Source organism: Peromyscus leucopus, chromosome 2 (assembly GCF_004664715.2).
Source record: "Peromyscus leucopus breed LL Stock chromosome 2, UCI_PerLeu_2.1, whole genome shotgun sequence".
Taxonomy (NCBI): domain Eukaryota; kingdom Metazoa; phylum Chordata; class Mammalia; order Rodentia; family Cricetidae; genus Peromyscus; species Peromyscus leucopus.
In genome coordinates, this window is record NC_051064.1 from 139,783,035 (window position 1) to 139,802,305 (window position 19,271).

The following is a 19,271-nucleotide window of genomic DNA, read 5'->3' on the forward strand; positions in this document are numbered from 1 at the left end:
AGTTCATGGTCATCCTTGGCTGCATAGCAAGTTCAAGGCCAGCCTGGGCTACAAGAGATGCTTTCTAAAAAACAATTTTTTTAAAAAATTGAATTTAGAAGCAGAGTAGGTCATAGCTTGGAGCCAACTCTTTTGTGTTATAAATTGGGAAACCGAGCAGGAGCACTCAGTAAGTCTAGAAGGAAGCATCTTGCCTAGGGTTTTCAACTCAAGGAACTAGGGGCACTTTTCCTGCCTTGGGTCTCAAGCTCCTCCTAGGACCTCCAAATAGCTGGCATGACATCAAAGAGCAGAATTACCCACCAGGTAACTTGTATGAGGGCCTAGGGGGCTGCAGTGAAGCCTAAAGCCAGATGTGTTGTACCAGGCCCCGAGACCTTAGCATGACTGACTCCATGATGCAAGTACCATTCAGGCCATAAAACTCAGCACGCATGCAGCGCCATCAGCCAAAACAAAAACAAAGGCCCAATCCATCAAAGTCCATCATAGTTCTGGGAAAGTCTCTAAGTGCACTAACCCTGCTCCTTGGCTTCTGTAGTTCCGCTTCTGGCTAACTGTTCTTGTTAAGTGAAGTATGTCAACCCAGAATACAGTGTTTGTACTTAAAAGCTCACGCTGAGAAAGGTTCACCCAGCCAGCTAATAAACTTTCTGTTGGCTTAAACCCATGTCCAAGTTGTGCCCCACAACTTTTCAAAATCTCCCAGATGGGGTGGGATGCAAAAATACTGAGCAGAGAATGACTCCGGAATCATCAACTGCAGTCTGTCTGTCTGTCTGTCTCTATCATCTCTCTCTCTCTCTCTCTCTCTCTCTCTCTCTCTCTCTCTCTCTCTCTCTCTCTCTCTCTCTCTGTTGTTCATTGAACCTCACATACTGCTACGTCACAAGTGCTCTGCTTCTGAGCTGGCCCCCAGCCCGGAGCTGGGATATTTCCTAAGGATTTTGTACTCTACTCTGTTCTTGCCATTTGTCCTTACTCTATTTTTACACATCAGGGAAAATGTCTGCCTCCCACATTCTTCACCTTCCCTGTCTTCGCACCCTGACCCACAGCATCCAAATCCCGCCACAGCCTCATGTCACCCAGCACAGAAGCAGGGGCCCAGGGAGACCAAGGCCTTTGCTGATATCTTCGTCCGCCCCAGAAGGGTGGAGCTGAGACTCAGACACAGGTCTCTGAACCTCATCTTCCTTTCCACTACCCAGTCACTCCAAAGATTGGGGTAGGGGACATTCAGAGGTCACGGAGCAAGCCAGGAACACTTACTGCAAACCAGGAACCAAGCCAGTATGAGGAGGGCCTTCATCTCTTGGGTTCTGGAAAACAAAACACATCCCATGGTGTCTTTGAAGTCATCACCGCCAAGGCCTGTTCAGACCCCACCCAGCACCTAACTAGGTCTGAGTGTTCCCTCCCTCATTGGGTAATCCACTGACTGCTCCAGCCAGAAAAGACGAGGCAAAGCCTCCGGGCCTTGATCTACCGAACCTCCTGGAGACAGAGGGTCATTATTGACTCCACCAGAGAGTGGCAGTGATAAGTGCCCCCTACATTTGTCCCCCAGCAGATGTGTAAATGGGTACTAGGGGCACAAGGTTAAGGGCAGGAATTGATGGCCCTAGACACAGCTAAGAATCAGTGTGGAGGGCTGCTGGTGAGGTGGCTCAGTGGGAGAGGAGCCCGCTGACAAGCCGGTGACCCGAGTTTGATCCCGGGGACCTACACGGTAGAAGGAGAGAACTGATTCCCACAAATTGTCTTCTGATCTCCAGGTGCACACCTTTACATATACGCACCATACACCAAATAAAATGTAAATAAAGGGTGGAGGGATATGAAGCACTGATAAGCAGAAGGAGCTGGATCACTGAGGGAGGAGGGAGCTGGATCACTGAGGGAGGAGGGAGCTGGATCACTGAGGGAGGAGGGAGCTGGAGCACTGAGGGAGGAGGGAGCTGGAGCACTCAGGGTGGAGGGAGTTAGAATCCTGAGGGAGGAGGGAGCTGGAGCATTCGTGAGCAGAAGGAGCTGGAGCACTGAGGGCAGAGGGGGCTGACGGTTGTATCTTGTTCCTGTTGTTCACGAGGCTGACATCTCTGAGTTATTTGAGGGCTGTAGCTGTTTCTCCCCATGATTCCTGCACTGAGAATGGCGACTAGCCAGAACTGGTGCTCTGGAATGGAGTCCAGCACCCATCCTGGCCACTGGGGACTTCACTGTGGCTTTGTGGCCCCAAGGTACACTGGAGGTCTTCTGACAGTCCTAGAGGTGTCCCTGTCCCCATGTGCCAATGGGAAGACAAGGCTCAGGCTCTGAGTGGAGTCAGAATGTGAACCCAGGTCTTTGACCCTCACTACGCCGTGCCTCCCCCCCCCCCCCCAGAGGGCAAATTCTCTCACCCTGGGGTTCTGTCTTCCATGAAGTTCATCCTCTAGGGCTCCCAACTTAGTGTCTGTCTTGAGCAAAAACATGACTCCTGGCTGGAAGTTTGCAAGCCGTCGTGGCCATAGGTAGAGGAAACGCAAGGTTTCCATGTGGCCTCTAGAAGGTTCCTCTGCTGGCAGCTGCCTGCTCTTCTCCCCTCCCAGGATCCCTGAATCCCTGAGTGTTCACAGCTATTCAGCTGGCCTGTGGTCAGCTAGGACTTCCTCTTGGGTGCCACACTGTCTCCAAGCCCCCAAGTGGCTGGGTCTCTGTGCCTGGTGCTCTCTGCCCAGATCCCTGGCATCCCCAAAGGCATGGCCTCCAAACACAGCATAACCCTCCTGGCTACTGAGACGGCCTTTGTTCAGGAGCACCTCTGAGTTCCAAGAACATTCCTGAGAGTTCTGTCCCCACACAGCCTCTGCTCTGAGGGCTCCAAGCACCCAGATCCAAGCGCGCTAGACGATCCTTTCCACAGCAGTCTCCTCTGCTGCCTTTCTGAAGCTGTTCTGAAGCAGAGACACCAGAGACTACACACTGGGCATCTTCTATGTGCCAGACACCATCCATGTCGCCCCTAAACCACCTATGGCCTTGACAGGTGCACCCTGGCAAGCCGCTGTCTCTCCCCTTCAACGGGGACTTGTCGGATGAATGGACGAACAGGCGACAGTTGTTGATTTTGCAGATTCAGGAACTGCAAGGCTCAGGCAAGGGGCTGGGGAGATAGCTCGGTGAGTTAAAGCCCTTGCTGTGCAAGCACACGGATGTGAGTTCGGGTTCTAGCACCCTCATAAAGCGAACAGGGTGTGTTTCCACCTGCCTCTACCCCTAGTGCTGTGGGGCACAGACAGGAGGGTCACTGGGATTGGCTGATGTCAGCCTGACTCCAGAGTCTCCAGATTCAGTGAGTGAGTGACCCTGTCTCAAGGGAGTAAGTGTGTGTGTGGGGGGGGCAGTAGAACAGGTCACCCAATGCTCCTCTCCAACCACTATGCTCACATTTAGCACAGGCGCGAGCACACACACACACACACACACACACACACACACACACACACACACACGAAAGAGAGAGACAGAGACAGAGCCCTCGCAGGGGTGAAAACAGTTGCCCAAAGGTTTAACCCAGACTGGTGAGTCCCCTCCTTCTACTCACTCTCCCCCCTTCTCTGAGCTACCCTGTGATTAGCTCTGCCTTTCTTTTCCTGTTTCCTTTTTGTCTTTCTTCCCCCTCCCCCTTTCTTTTTTCTTTTGTCAGGATGTCCTGGAGGCCAGACTGACCTTGAACTAGGTAGCCAAGGTTGATTTGAAGTCCTGATCCCACTTCCTCCACGCACCAACCATCACAGCCAGTTTATGCGGTACCGGGTCGAACCCGGGGCCTCATACACGCTCCATTCCCAGCCCATATGTTTTATTTCATAAAGCTCTGACATCTCAATGATCTCGATAAACAGAACGTGCCCCCTTGGAGGCTGGCCAATTCCTACAGCTAGGACCTGGCTCTCCTGCGGGCACGCTTTTCACATACCAGTCAAGCAAGTCAAAACCTTCAACCCCAGCACCCACACACTTAACTCTCTCAGGCCAGTCCAATCAGTGTCAGGCCAACTGTCCCTCGAGGGAAGCCCGGGGCTGCTGAGGCGAATCTCACCAGCTAATCCACTCTGCTCCCTTTCTTCTCTTCAGACTCACTTGAACCCCACCCAGTGTGACTCAGCTTGGCATTGTAGCCCTCCTCTCCTGTGGACTGTAAATAGAAGACTCTTACATTGTCATCCTTTTTCTGACCTGCTGCTGTCCTCACCCAGGACTCTACAGAGCTCCCTGGACCGCACCATCGCTGTGGGGGTACAGCGGGAGTCCCTACAAAAGAGTTGTAAAGATAAGAGGAGGAGCTGGCGGTAGGACCTGGAGACAGCTGTCCATCGCTGGAGCCCAAGGCAGCCCTGAGACTAGGCTACGGCTTGTCTGTTTTTATCGATGACCACGGGGCACAGGGGCACTGTGGGATAATTTCAGAGTGGAGCAGGGCTGCGATAATGAAAGGTGGGGAAGGCCGAGGCAGACTAGAGGGACGGACGCAGGGAGGAGGAATGTGGATGTGGCAGCCAGGGTACTGCCAAGGTCATGTGAGGAACAGGTCCTTCAAGGCCACATGAGGGAGCCCCATACGCCCAGGACCCCCATTCCCATATCCTTCCTGGAAAAGAATACAATGGTCTAGTCAGCTCTGAGATGCCAGCACCCCGGGGCGGCCTCTCTCTGCTCCCCGACAGAGGGGCAGGCCCCTACTCACCCCTTTTGGGCAGCCCCAGGAATGAGAGTCTCACCTGAGGGCCCCTCTCTGTCCTCCGTTCCAGAGAATAGGCAGCAGCTGGATCTGCTTGGTTTTAAGCCTGTCCTGACGCCTCCCACGCGCTGCCTGGGCCACCTCCAAGATTCCTGGGAACTCAGGGAGGCTCCACTTCAAGACCCCTGCCGCTTTGCCCTCTGGATCCCTGATGCAGGCCTCAGGGCTGGGCAGCTTTCAGGAGAGATACCCAGAGGAGTCTGGCTTGATTGACCTGGGTCCAAGGCTGTTCCCCACCAGGGATGGAGCCCCGGATCCCTCCCCGGGTACACTTCCTCTGCTACAGTAGGCCTTTGTGGAGTGATCCAGTCTCTGGTTCCTTGTGGTTTCCCAGCCCACAGCAACAGCTTCTACTTTGTTCTGTCTTCTTCAGCCTCAGCTCAGGAGCAGCCATGGGAGTGGGGTTACTCACAACCCTATCCTCCCTTCTCTCCTTCAGCCCCAACTTTCTCTGGAGCCTGTAAAGTCCCCTCTGGGGACACTGCAAGATGCCACTTCCCTAGCCCAGCTGTTGATATCTGGCTCACTCACTATTGAATCCCTATACCCAGCTTGTCCCCAGGAGCCACTTAGTAGCTGTGTGACCCTAGGAAAGTAACTATACCTCTCTGTTTCTTCATGTGAAACAAGAACACAATGACACTCCCCCCAAGCCCAGTGAGGAGGTTACTGGACAAACTATTGAATAATGTCACACAGAAAAGCATGTGGCTCCATGGGTAATGTCACAGATTCTACATCCTGGGTTCAAATCTAGACATTCTCACTAACTGAAAACATCATCTCAGGTAGTCCACCTGCTTGGGAGAACTGTCATGAGCCTTAAATGAATCAGTCCATGTATTAACACTTGTAACAATGGTAAAGGATGAGTAGTGAAGGGATGATGGAATGTTCTAGAAACGGGACATTGTGCACTTGTCCTCAAACTCTCTCTCTCTCTCTCTCTCTCTCTCTCTCTCTCTCTCTCTCTCTCACACACACACACACACACACACACACACACACACACACACACACTGCCCTCTTCACTTTTTGGAGCGGGGTTTCTGACTTGCTCTGGAGCTCCTCCGTGTAGCTCAACTGCCTAGCCATCAAGCCCCAGAGATACCCGGGATTATCAGTGCACGCCGCCATTCCTGGCTTTACTTTAACTCTAGGGATCAAAGTTGGAGCCTCGTACAAGTATGGCAGGCACTCTGCTGCCTGAGCTACCTCCTCAGCCCTCTTGGCTCTCCACCCTCCGCCCTCCCATCTCTCACAGCAGCGTCGAGGAACACTCATGACTCCTTCTCTCCCTAGGACCTAACCACAGGATCTTTCACATAGCCCTCGGAACTCAACTCCACACAAAAACACTTGTCTACTGTGTGCCAGACACCGAAGGGGATCCAGTGGTGAAGGAGACAGAGCCCCCGCCAGAAGGCGGGGTGAGACCCTTAGTAAAGGCCCATGATCGGCAGTGACAGGCGCTGCGGTCAGGACTGTCTATTCTGCCTTCTCATTTCTCCTTCTTGACAAAGTCTTCTCCTTGGGGAAGGCTGAGCGGGGTGTGTGGCCATGGGACACGTGGAGGTCAGAGAACAGCTTGCAGGAGGTGGCTCTCTCCTACTAGGTGGGCTCAGAGATAGAAGTGACGGAAGCAGGCTTGGCAGCAAGCCTTTACCTGCTAAGCCAACTTGCCAGCCCCTCAAAATACTTCCTCTGTCACAAACCCCTGCTGGGCTTGCCATTCTAAATGAGATAAAACTGACTAGGAAGACAAGGAGACATGGATGCACACTCTTATATAAAACACTTATAACAATGGTAAAGGCAGAAGAACACTGTTAATAAATGACTGATGGAACGTTCTAGAAAAAGGACATTGTGTAACTGTATGAATTGTGTGTGTGTGTGTGTGTGTGTGTGTGTGTGTGTGTGTGTGTGTGTGGTATAGTAGTAGTAGTAGAAGTAGTAGAATGCTTGCCTGGCCTATAGGAAACTCTATGTTCAATTCTCAGTACCAGTATAAACTGGGTGTGGTGGTGCACACCTGTATCTCCAGCATTCAGGAGGTGGAGGCCAAGAGGGTCATCCTCAGCTACATATCAAGTTCAAGGCCAGCCCAAAATATTGAAACTGTGTCTCAAAAAAAAAAAAAAAAAAACAAGTGCCACCTCCCTTTGCCTCTGACGGCCTTCTCTGGCTTTCATTTTTCCTCTTAAAGTCCCATTTCTGGGTAGACGCCTCCATGCCACCTGATCTTCAACCCTCCTGGCCTGGATTCTGCAGCGCCCCAACCCTGGCAGCCTGTGCTTGAGGTTCACCCCTGAGTCTCCCAGGCTCTCCCTCTGCTGGCACAAGCCCCACTGGGTCAACCCCCTTCGAGATCTCCCCCAGCCTGCTGCCCACCCCTCCCCCCAGAGACACAGGTGGACTCCCCACCACACATACACACCCTGACCTGCTCTCAGGAATGTCTCTCCACCCACCCCTGGGTGGACCCATCAGCGTTCAGGGACTCACTCTTAGTTGGTGACAGGTGTCTAGGTGGATGTGGGGGCTGGGCAGAGTTTGGTAGGAATTTTGACTCGGCAAGACAGGCTTAATGACCAAAGGACAGACTGTAGGAATGAGAGGACAGACACACTGCCAGCCAGAGAACCCAAGCTTCAGGTCACACACTCCAATTCCAGTCTGCATGTCCTCACCCCAGCAGGGAGTTTAGCTGCTCCGGAGCATAGTGCTCTCATAGAAACTATAGTGAAGCTACAACCGTCTTCAGCAGTGGCAGAGAAAGCCTGGGGAGATGGATGGGGCTCACGAGGGCAGAATTCCTGCGTGATCATGTCTGATCGGTCCCAAGAACAGTTTCTCACACTAAAAGGGCCCCAGGAAATCCCCCCATGGGATGATTGAAGCATCTCACAACATATTCACTCTCTGGAGTTTTCTGGATCTAAGAACACCAGACCAAAGCAGGGACCCCTGGCCACTCCTGCTCCAAGAACCCATGCTTCCACAATAACCCTGGCTGTGGAATATGGTTTGTGGCCCCCAGGACAGTTCATCCAGGGATCCCTGGCAGAAAAATCTGCTTGGAGCCTTCCTCCTGCAGGACGTCTTCTAGGATTCCTCCTTCTTCAGGGAGCTGATGGGTCTCAGCATGCTGGATCTCACCATGTGTAACTGTCCTCTTGGGTGCTTCCTGTTGGAGGGGTTCCTGTAGATAGTGGCTCAGGAAGGAAGGTGAGGACTTAGGATTCACTGAGCGCCCACTAGGTCCAAGGGCACACCAGCATTTCCAGTCTTCTGAACCCCTCTTAGGGTCCTGGAATGCACGGTGATTCCACCCTCATAAGTAAGAATATGGGAACTGCGGGACAGGTGTTAGAGAGCTTACCGAGGTCGTACAGCTAGTGAAAAGGCTTCAGAACCATGAATCTGACCTGTCACCCAAATACCCAGTGCTTTCCTCTGAGACAAATGGGGAATGGAAAGCTGAGCTCCCCATTAGTCACAAGAGCTCAAGACTCCAGGGGATGCCGAGTGACTAGCCCAGGACCTTTGCTTATTCATTTTCAGCCCGGAGTTATTGTGGAAGTTTGGATTCTCGGAGCAGGAGTGGCCAGGCATCCTTGCTTTGGTCCAGGTACCAGCCTGCTCCTTTTAGACCCAGCAAGCTCCAGAAAGCAAACATATTGTGTGTTCTCCTAAAAGGGGCCAGGCTTAGCCTACGCGGTGCTTTTTCAAAACACGCAACCAGGATGGGGAGACAGCTCAGTCAGTAAATTGCTTGCAATGCAGTCATGAGGATATGAGTTCGATCCTCAGAACCCACATTTAAAAAAATAGACTGATGGCATGTCCTTGCAATCCTAGCATTAGGGAGGCAGAGGCAGGGGGTCCCTGTGGTTTGCTGGCCACCCAGCCTATCCCACTTGGTAGTTCCAGATCAGAGGAAGAGCCTGTCTCAACAGAGAAAGGGTGGATGGAGTTTTAGGACCAACAGCCAGGGTTGTCCTCCGGTCTCCACATGTGCAGCCCTCATGTACCCATCCACACATGAACACACAAGCACACACACACACACACACACACACACACACACACACACACACAAATGAAAAGATATGTAGTAGGCTGCCAATATACCAGTGCTGAAATCCTAAACAGAACTCTAAATTTCTGACCTCTCTTAAGGCATTTGACATCCTGTGTTGGCCCCAGTCTCCTTTACGGCAAATCCTCATCAATCCTTACCGCCTTTAGCCCAACTTGACTCGTAGGGTCTCACTGCTGGGGGGCATGGAGGTTCTCTAGTAATCTGTCTCAGAGTTCAAAGAGCAAAGATCATCTCTTGGGCCATCTCACAGTTCAAGTGCTGAGCTCTGAACCCCACAGACCGGAGTTGCTCAGTCAATGCATAGTGCAATACGTAAAGGGGTACCCACTGTGGGAGGAAGAGGAGACACCTGTATGGAAACCTACAGGCCGAGTTGGTCAGTTGGCCGAGCTTTCCTACCATGCTTGAAGCCCTGAGTTCAATCCCCAGCACTTCGTAAACCAGGCCTCACCCTCACGGCACATGCTGGCATTCCCAGCACCTGAGATAGAACCAGGAAGATCCAAAGTTCAAGGTCACCCTCAGCCACGTCAAGTTCTAGGCTAGCCAAGAATCCCTGTTTCTAAGGGCATGAACTCGGTGAAGGGCAGTTAAATTGAAGGGTATTCGAAGTAGAAGGAACAGCCAGACCCACAGGCACCTTCAGGGAACCGAAAATAGCTGTGGCAGACCAGGTGTTTAACTAACGGTAAGAGAAGAAAATGCACCTTCCAGGTTCTGGAGCCAAACATGTGTTCCCACAGTGGACCATCCCCTGCCACCAACACAAGGTACCTGAGTGTAGAGCTGAGAAGACATGTGATCTTGGACAAGTTACCTAACGGCTCTGTGTCTGGGTTTACCATCAGGAGTAATGGGGGCCAGCGATGTTTTTCCCTGTTCTGAGATGACACAAACCAGATGTTTAGGCACACGGGAAGGTGTCGATAAATGTTGACCATTCTCAGTAGGAGGGAGGAGTACACTCCCAGTTCACTTTATCACAGAAAATTAGAAGTATCTTTAAATAGTGAGTAGGGATCCCTAAAGAGATTTGGGGAGGACAGGCCCAGAATGCAGCTGCGGCATCAGAAGGGACCTAGGAGAGCAGGCAGAGAAGTTCAGTCTGCTGTCTTTTGTTGTAGAAGACCTTGGTCCAGTCTATAAGAAGTGACTCTGATTGTTCTAGGCTTGAAATGCACAAGGGGAGGGAGGGGGTGACGCAGCTCAGCCATCACAGGTGTGACACCACCCCCAAGTCAGTTTCCATGACATCACCTGCAAAGGGCACCTTGAACATGATTGGCAGAAGGACAAACTCGCAGGAACTCCAGCAGACCACAGACCACCCCTGCGGGGAAGGAGGAAACCCAGGGCCCAGCCTAGGACTGAACAGGCTTCTGGAAGAGCAGGGGTCATCTGGGTCATAGGACACAGGTTAGAGGAAGTGGCTGACTGGCCTTGTGAAGGTGGCTCAGGGAACCACTGTCTTCAAGTCTCTCAAGGGCTGAGGGCATCAAGAAGATCACAGATACACCATGGGGCTCCAATGGATGAACCGGCACCAGATTCCTCGATTTACAGAGTTGGAGTTCGGCTTAGGCCAGGACATCTCATGTGTCCGGGGAAAAGAATGAGCCATCATGGGAGACTTACTTGTCCCTATAGTGTTGTGGGACATTTGTACACTGTGTGAAGACGTATTGCTGTGATTGGTGTCATAAAAAGCTGAGTGGCCAATAGCTAGGCAGGAGGTATAGGCGGGACTTCCAGGCACAGAGAGAACTCTGGGAAAAAGAAAGGCGGAGTTAGGAGCCAGACAGAGAGAAGAAACAGGAGGTGCAAGATGGAAGAGAGGTAATGCCATGTAGCAGAACATAGATTAATATAACTGGGTTAATTTACATTATAAGAACTAGCTGAGACAAGCCCAAACTGAAGGCCAAGCTTTCATAATTAATAATGTCTCCATGTCATTACTGGGGAGCTGGCAATCCCACAAAAAAACAGTCTGACAAGAAAGTTTGCTACACTACAGGGCACTTCCTACCCGCCATCTGTCAGGAAAAGCAGTAAAGACTGGAATGTAGGGACTGGGGGAGTGGGACTCACCCCACTTCACTTTTCAAGCAAATCAAGTTTTTTCCAAGGGTTAGAAACGCGGTGCTCTGTCAAATCAACCATTGCAATGCCTCCATGCTACTCTGTAAAACTGTCAGAGAGAGACCCAGGGCTGTGGCTCGACTGGTGGAGCACTGACCTAGCACACACAAAGGCCCCTCTCCAGCGCCGCATGCATGAGATGTGGTAGTGCACACCCGTGATCCCGGCACTTGGGACATGGAGGCAGGAGGACGGGAAGTTTAAGTTGATTAGCGGACATACCTCAAGGTAAGTCCAGCCTGGGTTCTAGGATACAATGTCTCAAAGAAACAAAAACAAAAACAAAAACAAAGAAAAAAGGAAGGAGGGAAAAGGAACTTTTAAGCATTTTTGTTGCTGTTTGCTTGCTTTTCTTTCAGTATTGTGTTGCTATTGTTGTTGTTTTGTGTTTTGCTTTTATGATCCAGGCTGGCAATCCTGTTTGAGTCTCTTGAGCATGGGAACACTAGCCTGTGCCACAACACGAGTATTAGTATATTTCATTGACATCCGTGTATTTTATTATTTTAGTTTAAATGTATGGATGTTCTGCCTGCATGTATAGCATGTGTAGTGCCCACCGAGACCATTAAGAAGGTGTCAGATCCTCTGGAACTGGAGTTACAGAGGTTGTGAGCCACCGTGTGGGTGCTGGGAATCAAACCCAGGTCCTCTAGAAGAGCAGACAGTGCTCCTAACCGCTGAGCCATCTCTCCAGCCTCAAGATTTTTTTAAAGAAGAAAAATCATGCACCAGTCATATGCCCTGGAGGGGGCTATTGAATGCTTCATTCCCTCTGTACCCTGGACCCCTCCCCTAATTTTTCCTCAGGCCAGAGTCCTGTTCGGTGATGTAGAGAAGAGTGGACAAAGCAACATCCATGAAGTGGGAGCCAGACTGGGCAGCAGGCGCCCACCAGGTCTGCTGTTCACCAGTAGGGCAACTGGTTCGCTCTAGAACCTTCGAGGGCTTTTTACTCAGATTTCCTCACAGAATGCCCTCTAGAATACTTAGCAGTCACGGTGCTCCTGATTTATTAACCTCCAGGCCTCATCTTAAATGTCACCTCATCCCAGATGTGTGAGAGCCGAAGTTACATTTTAAGTTTTAACTACTATGCCTAAGAGATCTACGAAACAAAAATGCCTCTGATCTGCAAGCCCTTGCCCAAGGACAGGTAGTTCCTGAAATGATGGAGGCTACTGTTTACGGGAGATAACAAGCCACATGTTTTTCACTCCCTGAACAAGTTTGTTTAACCCATCTGCATCAGATGTGCTTGATCACATGTGGGCGGGGAATACATCAGGAGGTATGTTTGCCCCTAATTGGATGGAGGCTGAGGATATATGTGTGTCCCTGATTGCTTCCATCATGGGAAATATTTAAGCTGCTGCAAAACTTGATTCAGGGCCGTTTTTCCTGGGGAACCAGGGATGGACCTGGCCAGAGTGCATCCACCTGGATAGCATTTAATCAAGTTTGCCTCAAATTTGGCTTTGAATTGTGGTCGTGGTCTTACTCTCGATCGGTGGGATTCACAGTTGACTTCTTAGATTACCTACCTAAGGCCACCATGCTTGTTTTCTTACCTTCAAACACTATGTGCTGCTTTGGTCATGACATTGCCCGAGAAGCCCTTCCTCCAGAACGCGAGTGTCACAGGACAAAGGTACATCTGTCTCTTCTACTGCATGAAGAATTTGTTGGAGTCTGGAGGAAACAGCGGCTCCACCAGGGCTGGAGCCCCGTGCGGGCCTGGCAGCCAGTCTTACAGACACACATGGCTAGTCCTCCCTCCCCCGGTATTCGTGGCTTGTCACAGTTCGGATGGGTGTCACAGCCACCGCTCGGTCACTGGCTCAAGTACAGCTTAGCAAACATCCTGGGGTGGAATGGGTAGCCATTCACACCCTTCCCTTTGGTTATAAGGCTGCTGGAGCAATGGATCCCACAAAATTGAAATGTCCCCAGAAATCAAGGTCTGGGGGGGCCTAAGCTCCAGCTGGAGGTTTCACAGTTATGACTGAAGCCCAGACAGTGGTGAGGGGCGGGGCCACACCTCGGCCAGGATGGCTTAGCTAAGCATATGCGTGTCCACCATTGAAAGCTAAACCTCATGTTAGGACCCTGAACATGGACACAGAGGACGCTCACTGGACATCTTTTTCTGATTTCCATGATCAATCATGTCAATAACTATGGAGGAGGGATGGCAAGCCTGGCTTGTTGCCAGCAGAGGTTTTCAGGGTCTAGGTTCTGACCCTAAACACAGTAACTTCCCCAACACCTTGGCCAGAGTGGCCGACTTCAACATCAGCGCATGCTTTATCTCTGAGAAGCCTATCAGTGAAAACATCGACAGGAAATACACCAGGAATGGGCTCTACCTACAGTGTCCCCACCCCCGTGCCCTGTCCAGAGATTTGCTATATAGCCCCAGCTGCCCTGGAACTCACTATGTAGACCAGGCTGGCCTGGAACTCACTATGTAGATCAGACTCACAGAGATCTGCCTACCTGCACCCCTGCCTCTCAAGTGCTGGGATTAAAGGAGTGTGCCCCTACAACTGGCTTACGTTGTCTTTTTCTTTTTCTTTTTTTCCCCCAGAGCTGAGGACTGAACCCAGGGCCTTGTGCTTGCTAGGCAAGTGTTCTACCACAGAGCTAAATCCCCAGCCCCTACAACTGGCTTTCATTGTCTTTTTCTACAAAGATTTTTTTGGACAAAGCCCACTTACCTTTCCCTTGCCCCTTTTCGGAGGAGGGACAGTCTTAAGAGTGAGCTTCTGCTCTTGACTGCTGGGGTCCTAGATGGCACCTAGGGGTCTGGATCTCTATACCTGAGCAGCTCCAGTCCATTCCATTCAGCTCTACCCATTCCAAGCAGCAAGCAGTCCCCATGGGAGCAGCTGTGGCCAAGCTCTATCATCCTGATCCAACAGCCCCACATCACATTTATAAGCAATGTCTGCCCTCGAGAAGGGCAGGTGAAAAGAGCCCTGCAGCCCCTGGAGTGACATGGACTCCTTCCCAGAACCCCTGCTCTTCTGATAGTCCCACCTGGCCACCCAAGATCATCCTTCAACCTCTCCCACCTCCATGACAGCACACAGCATGTCCTGCCTCCATTTTTTCTCTCCCCACTTCTCACCCTTTTTTGTCTCTCTCTCCTCAACCCCCTCTTCACCTGTTTGGCTCCTGGCTGTCTTCTATCCTCCTGCTCCTTTGGTCTTCCTAGATACAACCTACTCACTCCTCAATAACTACTTCGTAAGCACCTGAAGACAGCTATGAAGGAAGCAAGCATGGGCCATCTTAAGAATGCTCCATGCCGGGGGAACAAGGGCAAAGGCCTGGGGTAAGAGTCGGCCTGTGAGCTGGAGAGACAGGCAAACCAGGTCTCCCTTTGGAGAAACCTTCCTGTGACTCCACCTTACCCTGAGCTGCAAAGTCCCCAACTCTGAGTCCTCTGGGCACCCTGGAACTATTGAGGGCTAAAGTTATATTTTGAGTTTAAACTACTGTGCTTACGAAAGCTATAAAACAAAAGGCCTCTAACCGGTGAGCCCCACCTGCCCAAGGATAGAGAACTTCCTGGAATGCTGGCAGCTGTTGTTCCTGTAAGATAACAAGCCACACGTTTTCACTTCTATGAACAAGGTTGGTTGCCCAAAACTGCACAGGATGTACTTGATCACATGTAGGTGGGAAGTACATAGGCAGGAAGTACATCAGGATGTATTCTTGCCCTTGATTGGACGAAGACAGGAAGTATGTAGTCTTGTGGACTTTTGCCTTTATACCTGACCAATGTAACTTGTGGTCATTCTCTGGGAATCTCAGATAAGGTCTTGGCTAGTGTCCATCATCCTGGCCAGCATTTAAGAAAGCTTGCTTCAAATTTGACTCAAAAACTATGGTAGCGGTCTTCTTATTCTCGTCCAGTGGGAATAACAGAACCTCATCATACCGTGATTGCCCACTCCACCAAAATCCCTAGAGACAGGAATTGTGCCTTGTTTTGACATCTTCAAGCCCAGTGTGGGGCAAATCCTTTTTTCTATAGGATAGATTCTATTGTATTGTTAAATCAAATATTTTGTCTAACGCCACCTCCATAAAGTTTTGTTCAAAGACTTCTCTGTAAATAGTAAACTAAAGCTTAACTTGACGCATAAATAAAACATATCTGCAAAAAATAGTCATCAGCCCAATAAGTTACAGAGCCCACCTAGATGCTCATCAATAGAGGAGTGGCAGGTATGCACAATGGAGAATTATTCAGTAATAAAGGACATTACTCATCTGCAGGAAAATTGACAGAATTGGAGGTTATCCTGTTAAATGAAAGGACAGAGACACAAAGATAAATATCATGTTTTCTCTTGTATGTGAAATCATCTATCTATCCATCTACCCATCTGTCCATCAGTACTCGCCTATAATTATCCATATTACACGAAAGGAGAAGGCGTTATTCAGACAAGATATAGGACCAGTAGAGGTGGGGAGGAGAAACAGAATGGGTCATAAGTGGTGAACATGAGCAGAGAGTGTGATACACACGTATAAAAATGTCATAGTGAGAGCCGGCAAGATGGCTCAGTGAGTGAACCATCCTGGCGCTTGCCACCAAACCCGACGACCTGAGTTCAAACCCCAGGACCCACATGGTAGAAGGAAAGAACTGACTCCCACACACATTGTCTTCTGACCTCCACACACACACCACACACATACTCACATACCACCCCCCCCCACACACACACACAGTATGGCTTGTGCAGGTCTCCACATTCCCACAAAATAAATAAATAAGGAAATAAATAAGTGTCCTGATGAAATTCATCACTTTGCACGGTGAATACGATAGTGAGAAAGTAAAGATGCAGGAAGCCAGAAAACATTGCCTATGTGAATACTTGGGCTGAAGGGTTGGGCTTTTGGTTGGTTGGGTTTTTTTGTTTTGTTTTGTTTGTTTTGTTTTGAATAATCCAGTACTTGGGCCATCACAAGCTCCCTACTGTTCAAACCAGGTGCTCACAACACGATGAGTTCTAGCCAGCCAGGCCTCTCTCTCTTTCCACACCACTTCCTTTCCTCTGGCTATAAATACAACCTGCCCCTGAGAGGGTGGGGCATCCGGAATCACTTTTGGTCTGGAGGGTAGCCTGACTCCAGTCACCACCATAGTGAAGGCCTGTGGCAAGCCACTAAACTAGGCTTGTCTCCTTCCCCCATAGCAACATGCCCCTTGCAGATCAGAACAGTGGGAGACGTGAAGACCAGGAGCTAGCTCCCCCTCAATGACTCCAATGTCAAGGCCAAATGCCTTCCAGAGGGGAGTGCTCAGGGAATGGAGGAAGAGGCCTGGAGGATGCAGGAGGGAGGAGAAAGGGCTCCATGTATGAGCCAGCAATCAGGTGGCATCTTTCCCTGGATTGCTTGGGTTGTGTCCTCGGTGGCCGGCACACAGAAGTTAAGAGGGTGTTAACTAGATGTGGATGAACCCTTTCCACAAAGGGGAATGTTTCCTGTGGTTTGGATTAAAAAGAAACCCAGGGGCGGAGGTGGTGGTTCATCCATACAAACATGTAAGCGTATAGACCTGAGCTTGCTCCCGAGAACCCATGTAAAGAAAACCGAACAAAAGACCGGCAGCGGGTGTGTGCCTGCCATCCCGGCACTGGCGAGGCAAGGGTCTTGCAAAATGGCCAGTGTATTCAGTCAGTGAGTTCCAGATTCAGTGAGAGCCCCTGCCTCCCCAAATGAGTTGAAGACATGATAGAGTAAGGCATCTGAGGTAAACCTCTGTCCTCCACATGCATACACATATATGTGCATATGTGCCTGTACATATGTATGTATATATACATATACACATACACACAAGCATGTCCATACACATACACACCTGAGAAAGTTGGACAAGCCTTCAGGCAAATACAAGCACGAGCCGTAACCCACTCTGCTCATAACCCTGCCTGCCCTGGCTTTGTTCATTTCAGGAATGACCATCTGAGTATCCTTACTTCAGACATGACCTGCCTCAGGAACGTCTCCAGCCCTGGTCTGACAAAGACTCACAGAAGGGATCCTGAAGCCCTAGGAGCTTCTTCTGGCAGAAACTGTGCCTACCCTTTCTCGGGCCTCTCTTGGGGTCTTCAGACCCCACCTGCCCAGATTCTCTCTCCCCAGCCCGTGGCCCCTCCCTGTCTGGGGATCTTCTCTCCCCATAACTGACCTCTTTGGCCTGGTCTCAGCTCCTGCTCCCAGGACCTGTGCCCATGAGCAGTCACAGTAGTCAGAGTCTGGATCCCCAAGTTTATGGCCTGCAGCCCAGGCGTTAGGGCCGACACGAGACGCTGTGAAATAAGAGGGACAGACTCTGGGAAGTTGTTTGTGGGAGCCCACAGTGAACGCTGGCCTGTAAGCACCCTGCTCAGCCCCCAGCAGCCTTCGTGATGGCAGAAAATCCAACAAAAGCAGAGGCGGGCACCTCACTGGCCCTTCTGCCACAGGGCCCTGGATAGATACCCAACACATTCCAGCGGGGAGGGGAGTGGCCAGGTTATCCAGGTCACTGCCTTATCCTTGTCACAAGCCTTTGCTAATCCCTTCAGTCCTGACTAACCCCCATTAGCTTGCACTGGAACTTTCTTAATTACCTGAGAGACTGCTAAGTGCCTTGACTGTCTGAGGACCCGGTGCCGTGATATGGTCCTGGCCAGGAGCGTGAGGATGGCTCCCAGGACTATGGAGGAGAAACAGATGATGCTGCAGCCACTGGAGAAGCAAGAGTGGCTCTGGATGCTGGGCCTGAGTCCAAAAAGCAAAGGCAGAGAAGCATCAGTTTCAGTTTCGATTGCTCCGAAATTCTTTTCTGTTTAACAAGGGGAAACCCCTGTGGGAGTCTTTGGCTAGGGCTCAGATTCACAAGGGAGAGCCATGGCCCCTGGGGAACCCGGGAGTTCAGTCCTGGACACTGAACACAGCAGGCATGTCACCAAAAACATCAGCCAAGTGAATGACAGATAAACTTAGAACGAGAGAGGGAGCCACCCCTTGCCCAGCCAAAACAACAAGGAAAAGGAAGGGCAGACAGACAGACAAATGAGCAAACAGAATGCTGGGTCTTCAAGGAGCCACGTCTCTCCCCAAGTTTCATTTTGAAAAATTTGAAATCTGCTGAAAGTTATGAGATTTATCCATAGATCCTTAATTATTAATATTTTACTCTTCTCTCTCTCTCTCTCTCTCTCTCTCTCTCTCTCTCTCTCTCTCTCTCACACACACACACACACACACACACACACACACACACACACACACACACCTATTTGAGAGCAAATCGCAGAAACTTACCTGGAATCGTTCCCCATCTCTCCACTAATGAGAAGACTGTATTTTACACAAACAAGAAAAACTGTGACCATGGAGAAATTTACACTAACACATGTTGTTATCTGGTGCCCATCAACTATCCAACAATCAAAGGTTTCCTATTATAAGGACAGGAGGGCCCTTAAATATCATCTTCTTTATTTTGTCTCTGTTTTTCCCCACAGAATTCACACACTGGCCATTCACTCGTTGTGACTGGTTTGTCTCCTTCAACCTGGAACTCCTCCTTGGTTCTGTACCTGACACTGGACGTTTGAAGGCAGGACATTTGTTCTGCAGAGCCTGACCTGGACTTGTCGGTTTCCTCACAAGAATAAAGCTAAATCTTTTTTTAGTAAGACTATCATGTGGGCCAACGTCGGGGGACCTGTGTGTTTTCAACCTTGCTAGTCATTCTCTGTCTTGGTTATTTCTCATCACCGTGGTACAAATACCTGACAGAACCAACTCATTGTGGGGAAGCTGAGCCCACTGTGGAGGGAGAGGCATGGTGGAGCAGCTTCCCGGCAGCTGGAGAGCATTACAGCAGCTTCCTAGGTCTTGATGAGTTAGGAAGCAAAATCTCATACAAGAACCAGATATTGGCAGCAGTTTCAAGGCCACCCCCAGTGACTACTTATAACTAGGCTGCTATATCCCCCAGACTCCACAAATTCCCCCCAACAGCGCCACCCTCTGGAGATCAAGTGTTCGAATCTGTGGGGAACATTTCAGATTTAAATTGTAACAGTCTTCCAATATTTTTCTCAAGGGACCTGACTGTTTTCTGTTGCTGTGATATAAACACCATAACTAAAAAGGAACTTGGGGAGAAAGGGTTTGTTTCATCTCACAGCTCACGGTCCATTA

The 19,271-nt window shown here is 50.3% G+C and overlaps 1 protein-coding gene across 10 annotated transcripts in view; it reads right to left on the reverse strand.

Annotated features, from left to right (window-relative positions):
• The window catches only part of Pla2g5 (phospholipase A2 group V), a 42,258-nt gene that overhangs the window by 10,035 nt on the left and 12,952 nt on the right, over positions 1 to 19,271 (reverse strand). For 2 of the 10 annotated variants that reach the window (XM_028875297.2, XM_037203123.1), the window contains exons 3-4: positions 17,687 to 17,837; positions 1,273 to 1,322 (exon numbers count right to left, since the gene is read on the reverse strand). In XM_028875297.2, coding sequence (XP_028731130.1) covers positions 1,273 to 1,312 — 40 coding nt within the window. In that variant the 5' untranslated portion in view covers positions 1,313 to 1,322; positions 17,687 to 17,837. Of the gene's footprint in view, positions 1 to 1,272; positions 1,323 to 4,011; positions 4,184 to 4,732; positions 5,420 to 12,607; positions 13,488 to 17,262; positions 17,384 to 17,686; positions 17,838 to 19,271 lie in introns of those variants that run through there. The other 8 variants (XM_037203124.1, XM_028875296.2, XM_037203122.1 and 5 more) reach the window with 7 other exon arrangements.